Genomic DNA, 12,707 nt, shown 5'->3' on the forward strand with positions numbered 1-12,707 from the left:
CCGCACCCCTAGGTGCCCTGACGCACCCAAGAGCAGTTTGGGGGTGTGCAAACTGGGGCGTTTAGGGGGGCGCCCGCACCCTCGGGTGCCCTGACGTCCCGAGGGGGCACTTAGAGGGGTGCAAACGGGGCCGTTTTAGAGGGGCGCCGGCACCCCCCGCGGGTGCCCTGCTTCACCCTGGAGCGGTTTGGGGAGGCAACAGGGGGGGCGATTCGGGGGGGGGGGGGGCACCCGCACCCCCCGGGGCGCCCCGGGGCACCCGTGGGTGCTGACGCGGCGCCCGCCGCAGCGCCCGGCGCGCAGCAGTTCTGCTTCCTGCTGTCGACGCGGGCCGGCGGCCTCGGCATCAACCTGGCCACGGCCGACACCGTCGTCATCTTCGACTCCGACTGGAACCCCCACAACGACATCCAGGTGCCCCCGCGCCCGTGGGTGCCCACGGGCCAACCCCCCCCCCCCGGTCCCCCCCCGCCCCGCACCCGCGGCCCCCTGCGGTCTCGTCCTCGGCAACGTCCCGGCGCAGCCGCGACCCCGTGCGCCCCCCACCCGCGGCGTCCCCGCATGCCCCCCCCCACGGCGTCCCCGTGCCCGCCGGCAACCCCACGCAGCCGCGCCCCCCCACCCCGCGGTGTCCCCACGCGCCCGTGTCCCCGCGTGCCCTCCCCCCCAGCGTCCCCGTGCCCGCCAGCACCCCCCACGCCGCTGCGTCGCCCCCCCGCGGCGTCCCCGCATGCCTCCCCCCCCAGCATCCCCGTGCCCCCGGCACCCCCCACGCAGCCACAACCCCCCCGGCATCCCCCCCACGCGCCCACGTCCCGGCGCAGCCACGTCTCCGTACCCCCCGGCGTCCCCCGTGCCCACCGGCACCCCCACGCAGCCACGTCCCCCCTGGCGTCCCCCCACGCGCCCACGTCCCTGCGCAGCCACGTCTCCGTACCCCCCCGGCGTCCCCGTGCCCACGGGCAACCCCACGCAGCCACGTCCCCCCTGGCGTCCCCCACGCGCCACGTCCCGGCGCAGCCACGTCTCCGTACCCCCGGCGTCCCCGTGCCCACCGGCACCCCCACGCAGCCACGTCCCCCTGGCGTCCCCCCACGCGCCCACGTCCCGGCGCAGCCACGTCTCCGTACCCCCCGGCGTCCCCGTGCCCACCGGCACCCCCACGCAGCCACGTCCCCCCCTGGCGTCCCCCCACGCGCCACGTCCCGGCGCAGCCACGTCTCCGTACCCCCCCGGCGTCCCCGTGCCCACGGGCACCCCCCACGCAGCCACGTCCCCCCTGGCGTCCCCCCACGCGCCCACGTCCCGGCGCAGCCACGTCTCCGTACCCCCGGCGTCCCCGTGCCCACCGGCACCCCCACGCAGCCACGACCCCCCTGGCGTCCCCCACGCGCCCACGTCCCGGCGCAGCCACGTCTCCGTACCCCCCGGCGTCCCCGTGCCCACCGGCACCCCCCACGCAGCCACGTCCCCCCTGGCGTCCCCCCACGCGCCCACGTCCCGGCGCAGCCACGTCTCTCCGTACCCCCGGCGTCCCCGTGCCCACCGGCACCCCCCACGCAGCCACAACCCCCCCGGCATCCCCCCACGCGCCCACGTCCTGGCACAGCCCACGTCTCCGTACCCCCCGGCGTCCCCGTGCCCACAGCACCCCCACGCAGCCACGTCCCCCCCCGGCATCCCCCCACGCGCCCACGTCCCGGCGCAGCCCACGTCTCCGTACCCCCCGGCGTCCCCGTGCCCACCGGCACCCCCACGCAGCCACGTCTCCCCGCGACGTCCTGGTGCAGCCGCGTCCCGGCGCGCGTCCTCCGCGTCCCCGTGCCCCCCGGCGTCCCTGTGCCCGCTGGCACCCCCACACAGCCACGTCCCCACGTGCCCCCCGGTGCCTGCCACGCGCCGTGTCCTGGCACAGCCACGTCCCCGTAACCCTCGGCGCCCCCACGCAGCCGCATCCCCCCACCTCCCCGCAACGTCCCAGCACAGCCGCCCCCCCCCGCTCCCCTCCCACCATCCCCGTGCCCACCGGCGTCCCCGTGCCGCAGGCCTTCAGCCGGGCGCACCGCATCGGCCAGGCCAACAAGGTGATGATCTACCGCTTCGTGACGCGGGCCTCGGTGGAGGAGCGCATCACCCAGGTGGGCCAAGCGCAAGATGATGCTCACGCACCTGGTGGTGCGCCCGGGCCTCGGCTCCAAGGCCGGCAGCATGTCCAAGCAGGAGCTCGACGACATCCTCAAGTTCGGCACCGAGGAGCTCTTCAAGGACGAGAACGAGGGTGAGGCGCCGCGCGGGGCACGGCGGACCGTGCCGGGGTGCACGAGGCCGTGCCGGGGTGCGTAGGACTGCGTTTGTGTGCACGAGGCCGTGCCGGGGCGCGGCGGACCGTGCCGGGGTGCACGAGGCCGTGCCAGGGTGTGTCGGAGTGCGTTTGGCTGCACGAGGCCGTGCCGGGGTGCGGCGGACCGTGCCGGGGTGCACGAGGCTGTGCCAGGTTGCGGCGGACTGTGTTTGGGTGCACGAGGCCGTGCCGGGGCGCGGCGGACCGTGCCGGGCTGTACAAGGCCGTGCCAGGGTGTGTCGGACCGTGCTGGGGTGTGTCGGATCGTGCTGGGGTGCATGAGGCCGTGCCGTGTCGGACCGTCCCGGGGTGTGTTGGACTGTGCTGGGGTGCACGAGACCGTGCCGGCACGTGTCAGACCGTGCCGGGGTGCACGAGGCCGTGCCGGCACGTGTCGGACTGTCCCGGGGTATGTTGGACCGTGCCGGGGTGCATGAGATCGTGCCGGGGTGTATCGGAGTGTGGCGGGGTGCATCGGATCGTGCTGGGGTGTACGAGAGCATACTGGGATGCGTCAGAGCGTGCCGGGGTGCACGAGGCCGTGCTGGCACGCATTGGACTGTGCCGGGGCACGTTGGACTGTGCCAGCACGCAGGAGTCCGTGCCGGGGCATGTTGGACCGTGCCGGGACGCGTCGGACTGTGTCAGGGCGCATCGGATCATGCTGGGGTGCACGAGGCCGTGCTGGCACACGTCGGACCGTGCTGGGGTGTGTTGGACTGCGCCGGGGTGCACGAGGCCGTGCCGACACGTGTCGGACCGTGCCAGGGTGTGTCGGACCATGCTGGCGTGCACAAGGCCATGTTGGGGCACATTGGACCGTGCTGGGATGCGTTGGACTCTGCCGGGGTGCACGAGGCCAGGCCGGGGCACGTCGGACCGTGCCAGGGTGCATGAGGCTGTGCCGGGGCACGCTGGACCGTGCCAAGGTGCATGAGGCCGTGCTGGAATGTGTCGGACCATGCCGGGGCACGTTGGACCGTGCGAACCGTGTTGGGGCACATCACACCGTGCCGGGGCATGTGAGACCATGTTGGAGCACGTGAGACCATGTTGGGGCACGTTGGACCGTGTCGGGCTGTGCCGGGGCGCGTGAGACCATGTTGGAGCACGTGAGACCGTGCTGGGGCACGTTGGACCGTGTCGGGCTGTGCCGGGGTGCGTGAGACCATGTTGGAGCACGTGAGACTGTGTTGGGGCACGTTGGACCGTGTCGGGCTGTGCCGGGGTGCGTGAGACCATGTTGGAGCACGTGAGACCGTGTTGGGGCACGTTGGACCATGTCGGGCTGTGCCGGGGGCGCGTGAGACCATGTTGGAGCACGTGAGACCGTGCTGGGGCACGTTGGACCGTGTCGGGCTGTGCCGGGGTGCGTGAGACCATGTTGGAGCACGTGAGACCGTGCTGGGGCACGTTGGACCGTGTCGGGCTGTGCCGGGGTGCGTGAGACCATGTTGGAGCACGTGAGACCGTGCTGGGGCACGTTGGACCGTGTCGGGCTGTGCCGGGGTGCGTGAGACCATGTTGGAGCACGTGAGACCGTGCTGGGGCACGTTGGACCGTGTCGGGCTGTGCCGGGGTGCGTGAGACCATGTTGGAGCACGTGAGACCGTGTTGGGGCACGTTGGACCGTGTCGGGCTGTGCCGGGGTGCGTGAGACCATGTTGGAGCACGTGAGACCGTGCTGGGGCACGTTGGACCGTGTCGGGCTGTGCCGGGGTGCGTGAGACCATGTTGGAGCACGTGAGACCGTGCCGGGACACATTGGACCATGCCGGAGCCCGTCAGACTGCACTGGGGCCTGTGAGACCATGATGGGTGCATGGGGCCGCGTTGGGGCCGTGGTGGGGCACATGAGACCGCGTGGGGCGGTTCAGACCGTGTTTGTGTGTGGAAGTGTGCGCTGGGGCGTGTGAGACCGTGTTGGGGCATGTGAGACTGTGTTGGGTGCGTGAAGCCATGTTGGGACACTTGAGAACATGTTGGGGCCACGTTGGGACACGTGAGACCAGGTTGGGCAATGTTGGGCCATGCAAAGATACAGTTGAAGCCATGCTGGGGCCACGTTGGGGCATGTGGGGCCATGCTGGGCTGTGTTGGGCCACGTGAAGCCACATTGGAACTGTGTTGGGGCATGTGGGGCTGTGCTAGGCCCATGTTGGGATGTGTGGAGCCATGTTGGGCCACATGAGGCCACATTGGGGCCACGCTGGGGCGTGTGGAGTCGTGCTGGGCCATGCTGGGCTGTGTTGGGCCACGTGAGGCCACACTGGAGCCGTGTTGGGGCATGTGGGGCTGTGCTAGGCCCATGTTGGGACGTGTGGAGCCATGTTGGGCCACATGAGGCCACAATGGGGCCACGCTGGGGCATGTGGAGTTGTGCTGGGCCATGCTGGGCTGTGTTGGGCCACGTGAGGCCACACTGGAGCCGTGTTGGGGCATGTTGGGCTGTGCTAGGTGCATGTTGGGACATGTGGAGCCATGTTGGGCCGCACAAGGCCACATTGGGGCCACGCTGGGGCGTGTGGAGTCATGCTGGGCCATGTTGGGCCACGTGAGGCCACATTGGAGCCATGTTGGGGTATGTTGGGCTGTGCTAGGCCCATGTTGGGACGTGTGGAGCCATGTTGGGCCACATGAGGCCACAATGGGGCCACGCTGGGGCGTGTGGAGTCGTGCTGGGCCATGCTGGGCTGTGTTGGGCCACGTGAGGCCACACTGGAGCCGTGTTGGGGCATGTGGGGCTGTGCTAGGCCCATGTTGGGACGTGTGGAGCCATGTTGGGCCACATGAGGCCACATTGGGGCCACGCTGGGGCGTGTGGAGTCGTGCTGGGCCATGCTGGGCTGTGTTGGGCCACGTGAAGCCACATTGGAACTGTGTTGGGGCATGTGGGGCTGTGCTAGGCCCATGTTGGGACGTGTGGAGCCATGTTGGGCCACATGAGGCCACATTGGGGCCACGCTGGGGCGTGTGGAGTCGTGCTGGGCCATGCTGGGCTGTGTTGGGCCACGTGAGGCCACACTGGAGCCGTGTTGGGGCATGTGGGGCTGTGCTAGGCCCATGTTGGGACGTGTGGAGCCATGTTGGGCCGCACGAGGCCACATTGGGGCCACGCTGGGGCGTGTGGAGTTGTGCTGGGCCATGTTGGGCCACGTGAGGCCACATTGGAGCCATGGTGGGGCATGTGGGGCTGTGCTAGGGGCATGTTGAGACGTGTGGGGCCATGTTGGGCCACACGAAGCCACGTTGGGGCATGTGGAGCCGTGTGGGGCCATGCTAGCCCGTGTCAGGACACAAAAGACGACGTTGGGGTGGTGTTGGGACATGTAAGACCGTGTTGGGCCATGCTGGGCTGTGTTGGGCCTCACGAGGTCACAGTGGGGTCATGCTGGGGCACGTGGAACTGTGTTGGGCCATGCTGGGCCGTGTTGGGCCATGTGAGGCCACGTTGGGGCCATGTTGGGGCACGTGGGGCCGTGCTGGTGCCACTTTGGGCTGTGCTGGGCCGTGTTGGGCCACACAAGGCCACGTTGGGGCCACGGGGCGCATAGGGCCGTGTTGGGACACAGGAGGCCACGTTGGGGCAACGTTGGGGTGTGTGGGGCCGTGTTGGGCCATGCTGAGACGTACGAGGCCACATTGGGGCCACGTTGGGGCACGTAGGGCCGTGTTGGGACACAGGAGGCCACGTTGGGGTCATTTGGGGACCGTGTTGGGCCGTACTGGGCCACACTGGTTCACACGCAGCCACGGTGGGGCACGCGGGGCCGCGCCAGGCCATCTCGAGGCGTGCGAGGCCGTGGCCGTGGCGCGATGGCTCGCGCGGACGGCGGCAGCGCGCGGCGGGGGCACGGCGGCGGGCGGCGTTGGCGTGGCCGTGGCGCGGCGTGCCGCGGTGCCGGCGTGCCGCGGTGCCGGCTCACGGGCGGGGGCGGCGCAGGGGAGAACAAGGAGGAGGACAGCAGCGTGATCCACTACGACAACGAGGCCATCGCCCGGCTCCTCGACCGCAACCAGGACGCCACCGACGACGCCGACGTGCAGAACATGAACGAGTATCTCAGCTCCTTCAAGGTGGCCCAGTACGTCGTGCGCGAGGAGGACAAGGTGGGCGCCCGCGGCGGGGACGGGGCGCGGAGCCGAGGGCAACGGGGTGACGGAGCCGGGGGCGATGGGGTGATGGAGCTGGGGGTGACAGAGCCGGGGGTGGTAGGAGTGATGGAGTAATGGAGCTGAAGATGGTGGAGTTGGGGTGATGAGGCTGAAGATGGTGGAGCTGAGGGTGACAGAGCCGGGGGTGATGGAGCTGGGGGTGATGGGGTCATGGAGCTGAAGATGATGGAGATGGGGGCGATGGAGCCAGGGATGATGGGGTGATGGAGCTGAAGATGATGGAGTTGGGGGTGATAGAGCTGGGAGTGATGGAGCTGATGGTGATGGAGCCAGGGATGATGGGGTGATGGAGCTGGAGGCAATGGAGCTGGGGGGGTGATGGGGTGATGGACCTGGGGCGATGCACTTAGGAGAGATGGAGCTTCAGATGATGGGGTGATGGAGCCAGGGATGATGGGGTGATGGAGCTGGTAGTTACGGAACTGGGAGTGGTGGAGTGATGGAGCTGCAGTGATGGAACTGGAGATGATGGGGCGATGGCGCTTCGGGTGATGGAGCCTCAGGTGATGGGGTGATGGAAGCAGGGATGATGGGGTGGTAGAGGTGGAGATCATGGGGTGATGGAGGTGATGGTGGTAGAAGCAGGGATGATGGGGCGATGGAGGTGGAGATGACAGGGTGACGGAGCGGTGGAGCCGAGGCTGATGGAGCGATGGAGCTGGGGGCGATGGGGTGATGGAGCTGGAGGTGGTCAGGTGGTGGAAGCAGGGATGATGGGGCGATGGAGGTGGAGATGACGGGGTGACGGAGCGGTGGAGCTGAGGCTGCTGGAGCGATGGAGCTGGGGGCGATGGGGTGATGGAGCAGGAGGTGGTCAGGTGATGGAAGCAGGGATGATGGGGCGATGGAGGTGGAGATGACGGGGTGATGGAGCGGTGGAGCCGAGGCTGGTGGAGCGACGGAGCCGGGGGCGATGGGGTGATGGAGCTGGAGGTGGTCAGGTGGTGGAAGCAGGGATGATGGGGCGATGGAGGTGGAGATGACGGGGTGACGGAGCGGTGGAGCTGAGGCTGCTGGAGCGACGGAGCTGGGGGCGATGGGGTGATGGAGCTGGAGGTGGTCAGGTGATGGAAGCAGGGATGATGGAGCGATTTAGGTGGAAATGACGCGGTGATGGAGCGATGGAGCCGAGGCTGGTGGAGCGATGGAGCTGAGGGCGATGGGGTGATGGAGCTGGAGGTGGTCAGGTGATGGAAGCAGGGATGATGGAGAGCTGGAGGTGAAGATGACAGGGTGACAGAGTGGTGGAGCTGAGGCTGCTGGAGCAATGGAGCTGGGGCAATGCGGTGATGGAGCAGGAGGTGGTCAGGTGACAGAAGGAGGGATGATGGGGCGATGAAGGTGGAGATGATGGTGACGGAGCGATGGAGCAGAGGCTGGTGGAGCGATGGAGTTGGAGGTGGTCGGGTGATGGAAGCAGGGATGATGGAGCGATAGAGGTGGAGATGACGGGGTGACGGAGCGGTGGAGCCGAGGCTGGTGGAGCGATGGAGCTCGAGGTGGTCGGGTGACGAAGGCAGAAGTGGTCGGGTAATGGAGGCAGGGACGATGGGGCGATGGAGATGATGGGGTGACGGAGCGATGGAGCTGAGGCTGATGGAGCGATGGAGCTCGAGGTGGCCGGGTGATGGAAGCAGGGACGATGGGGCGATGGAGATGATGGGGTGACGGAGCCGAGGCTGGTGGAGCGACGGAGCTCGAGGTGGCCGGGTGGTGGAAGCAGGGACGATGGGGCGATGGAGATGATGGGGTGACGGAGCCGAGGCTGGTGGAGCGATGGAGCTCGAGGTGGCCGGGTGATGGAAGCAGGGACGATGGGGCGATGGAGATGATGGGGTGACGGAGCCGAGGCTGGTGGAGCGATGGAGCTCGAGGTGGCCGGGTGGTGGAAGCAGGGACGATGGGGCGATGGAGATGATGGGGTGACGGAGCCGAGGCTGGTGGAGCAACGGAGCTCGAGGTGGTCGGGTGGTGGAAGCAGGGACGATGGGGCGATGGAGATGATGGGGTGACGGAGCCGAGGCTGGTGGAGCGATGGAGCTCGAGGTGGCCGGGTGATGGAAGCAGGGACGATGGGGCGATGGAGATGATGGGGTGACGGAGCCGAGGCTGGTGGAGCGATGGAGCTCGAGGTGGCCGGGTGATGGAAGCAGGGACGATGGGGCGATGGAGATGATGGGGTGACGGAGCCGAGGCTGGTGGAGCGATGGAGCTCGAGGTGGCCGGGTGGTGGAAGCAGGGACGATGGGGCGATGGAGATGATGGGGTGACGGAGCGATGGAGCCGAGGCTGGTGGAGCGATGGAGCTCGAGGTGGCCGGGTGGTGGAAGCAGGGACGATGGGGCGATGGAGATGATGGGGTGACGGAGCCGAGGCTGGTGGAGCGATGGAGCTCGAGGTGGCCGGGTGGTGGAAGCAGGGACGATGGGGCGATGGAGATGATGGGGTGACGGAGCCGAGGCTGGTGGAGCGACGGAGCTCGAGGTGGCCGGGTGGTGGAAGCAGGGACGATGGGGCGATGGAGATGACGGGGTGACGGAGCCGAGGCTGGTGGAGCGACGGAGCTCGAGGTGGCCGGGTGATGGAAGCAGGGACGATGGGGCGATGGAGATGATGGGGTGACGGAGCCGAGGCTGGTGGAGCGATGGAGCTCGAGGTGGCCGGGTGGTGGAAGCAGGGACGATGGGGCGATGGAGATGATGGGGTGACGGAGCGATGGAGCCGAGGCTGGTGGAGCGATGGAGCTCGAGGTGGCCGGGTGGTGGAAGCAGGGACGATGGGGCGATGGAGATGATGGGGTGACGGAGCCGAGGCTGGTGGAGCGATGGAGCTCGAGGTGGCCGGGTGGTGGAAGCAGGGACGATGGGGCGATGGAGATGATGGGGTGACGGAGCCGAGGCTGGTGGAGCGATGGAGCTCGAGGTGGCCGGGTGGTGGAAGCAGGGACGATGGGGCGATGGAGATGATGGGGTGACGGAGCCGAGGCTGGTGGAGCGACGGAGCTCGAGGTGGTCGGGTGGTGGAAGCAGGAACGATGGGGCGATGGAGGTGGAGGCGATGAAGCTGGGCGCGACGGAGCCGGGTGCAGCCGGAGGCGCCGGGGCCGCCCCGCGGGTGCCGACGCCGCCCTTGTGCCCGGCAGATCGAGGAGATCGAGCGGGAGATCATCAAGCAGGAGGAGAACGTCGACCCCGACTACTGGGAGAAGCTGCTGCGGCACCACTACGAGCAGCAGCAGGAGGACCTGGCGCGCAACCTGGGCAAGGGCAAGCGGGTGCGCAAGCAGGTCAACTACAACGACGCCGCCCAGGAGGACCAAGGTGGGCACTGGGAGCACTGGGAAGCACTGGGATGGTGCCCAGGGGGCACTGGGAGCACTGGGATGGTGCCTAGGAGGCACTGGGAGGAGCTGGCGCGCAACCTGGGCAAGGGCAAGCAGGTGCGCAAGCAGGTCAACTACAACGCCGCCGCCCAGGAGGACCAAGGTGGGCACTGGGAGCACTGGGAAGCACTGGGGTGGTGCCCAGGGGGCACTGGGAGCACCGGGATGGTGCCTAGGAGGCACTGGGAGGAGCTGGCGCGCAACCTGGGCAAGGGCAAGCGGGTGCGCAAGCAGGTCAACTACAACGCCGCCGCCCAGGAGGACCAAGGTGGGCACTGGGAGCACTGGGAAGCACTGGGGTGGTGCCCAGGGGGCACTGGGAGCACTGGGATGGTGCCTAGGAGGCACTGGGAGGAGCTGGCGCGCAACCTGGGCAAGGGCAAGCGGGTGCGCAAGCAGGTCAACTACAACGACACCGCCCAGGAGGACCAAGGTGGGCACTGGGAGCACTGGGAAGCACTGGGATGGTGCCCAGGGGGCACTGGGAGCACCAGGATGGTGCCTAGGAGGCACTGGGAGGAGCTGGCGCGCAACCTGGGCAAGGGCAAGCGGGTGCGCAAGCAGGTCAACTACAACGACGCCGCCCAGGAGGACCAAGGTGGGCACTGGGAGCACTGGGAAGCACTGGGGTGGTGCCCAGGGGGCACTGGGAGCACTGGGATGGTGCCTAGGAGGCACTGGGAGGAGCTGGCGCGCAACCTGGGCAAGGGCAAGCGGGTGCGCAAGCAGGTCAACTACAACGCCGCCGCCCAGGAGGACCAAGGTGGGCACTGGGAGCACTGGGAAGCACTGGGGTGGTGCCCAGGGGCACTGGGAGCACTGGGATGGTGCCTAGGAGGCACTGGGAGGAGCTGGCGCGCAACCTGGGCAAGGGCAAGCAGGTGCGCAAGCAGGTCAACTACAACGCCGCCGCCCAGGAGGACCAAGGTGGGCACTGGGAGCACTGGGAAGCACTGGGGTGGTGCCCAGGGGGCACTGGGAGCACCGGGATGGTGCCTAGGAGGCACTGGGAGGAGCTGGCGCGCAACCTGGGCAAGGGCAAGCGGGTGCGCAAGCAGGTCAACTACAACGCCGCCGCCCAGGAGGACCAAGGTGGGCACTGGGAGCACTGGGAAGCACTGGGGTGGTGCCCAGGGGGCACTGGGAGCACTGGGATGGTGCCTAGGAGGCACTGGGAGGAGCTGGCGCGCAACCTGGGCAAGGGCAAGCGGGTGCGCAAGCAGGTCAACTACAACGACACCGCCAGGAGGACCAAGGTGGGCACTGGGAGCACTGGGAAGCACTGGGATGGTGCCCAGGGGGCACTGGGAGCACCAGGATGGTGCCTAGGAGGCACTGGGAGGAGCTGGCGCGCAACCTGGGCAAGGGCAAGCGGGTGCGCAAGCAGGTCAACTACAACGCCGCCGCCCAGGAGGACCAAGGTGGGCACTGGGAGCACTGGGAAGCACTGGGGTGGTGCCCAGGGGGCACTGGGAGCACTGGGATGGTGCCTAGGAGGCACTGGGAGGAGCTGGCGCGCAACCTGGGCAAGGGCAAGCGGGTGCGCAAGCAGGTCAACTACAACGCCGCCGCCCAGGAGGACCAAGGTGGGCACTGGAGCACTGGGAAGCACTGGGGTGGTGCCCAGGGGGCACTGGGAGCACTGGGATGGTGCCTAGGAGGCACTGGGAGGAGCTGGCGCGCAACCTGGGCAAGGGCAAGCGGGTGCGCAAGCAGGTCAACTACAACGACGCCGCCCAGGAGGACCAAGGTGGGCACTGGGAGCACTGGGAAGCACTGGGATGGTGTCAGGGGGGCACTGGGAGCACTGGGATGGTGTCGGGTGGGCACTGGAAGCACTGGGAGGAGCGCGGTCCCCGTGCCAACGGGTGTCCTCGTCCCGCAGACAACCAGTCCGAGTACTCGGTGGGCTCCGAGGAGGAGGACGAGGACTTCGATGAGCGGCCGGAGGGTGAGTGTGTCCCCCCCCACGTGTCCCCCCCGTGTCCCCTCTCCCCTGTGTCCCCTCCGTGTCCCCCGTGTCCCCCCCCCCCGTGTCTCCCCTCCCCCGGGTCCCCTCCGTGTCCCCCCCGGGTCCCCTCTGTGTCCCCCGTGTCCCTTCGGTGTCACGCTTCACCTCGGTTGTCCTTGGTGTCTCGCGTCCCGTGTCACCTCCCCTGTCCCCTGCGTCACCCTCTGTGACCCCTGTGCGCCCTCCGTGACCCCTGTGTCCTGCTCCGTGTCTCCGGCGTCCCCTGCGTCCCCTGCGTCACCTTTCTTGACCCCCTCGGTGTCCTCGATGTCCCCAAGGTGGTTTATAGGGGTCTGGGATGGCACGAGGAGTGTCACGAGGAGTGGTGCAGAGGTGGCCCGGGGCTGGCTCGGGGGCCCTGGAGTGTCACAAGCGTGACATGGAGGCTCTGGGGTGGCATGAGGGTGGCACAGAGGCTGGGGGGTGTCACAGGGGGTGGCATGGGGGTGACATAGGGGTCCAGGGCTGGCCTGGAGACCCTGGAGTGTCACAGGGGGTGTCACAGGGGGTGGCATGGGGTTGACATAGGGGTCCAGGGCTGGCCTGGGGACCTTGGAGTGTCACAGGGGGTGGCACGGAGGTGGCACAGAGGCTCTGGAGTGACACAGGGTGACACGAAGTGGCCTGGGGACCCTGGAGTGTCACAGGGGTGGCACGGAGGCTCTGGGGTGTCACGGGGTGGCATGAAGGTGGCCTGGGGACCCTGGAGTGTCACGGGAGGTGGTACAGAGGTGACACGGAGGCTGTGGGGTGTCACGGAGCGTGGCACAGGGGTGGCACAGAGGCTCTGAGGTGGC

General features: G+C 68.6%; 1 protein-coding gene across 1 annotated transcript in view; it reads left to right on the forward strand.

Moving 5' to 3' along the window:
* Positions 1-12,707, forward strand: part of LOC134154192 (chromodomain-helicase-DNA-binding protein 3-like) — a gene marked incomplete at both ends in the record, with an annotated part of 61,940 nt that overhangs the window by 27,507 nt on the left and 21,726 nt on the right. The window contains 6 exon segments of the mRNA XM_062600907.1: positions 290-414; positions 2,046-2,141; positions 2,143-2,278; positions 6,285-6,451; positions 9,660-9,837; positions 11,785-11,850. Of these exon segments, the coding sequence (XP_062456891.1) occupies positions 290-414; positions 2,046-2,141; positions 2,143-2,278; positions 6,285-6,451; positions 9,660-9,837; positions 11,785-11,850 (768 nt within the window).

This window comes from Rhea pennata, unplaced genomic scaffold (assembly GCF_028389875.1).
Source record: "Rhea pennata isolate bPtePen1 unplaced genomic scaffold, bPtePen1.pri scaffold_152, whole genome shotgun sequence".
NCBI lineage: Eukaryota > Metazoa > Chordata > Aves > Rheiformes > Rheidae > Rhea > Rhea pennata.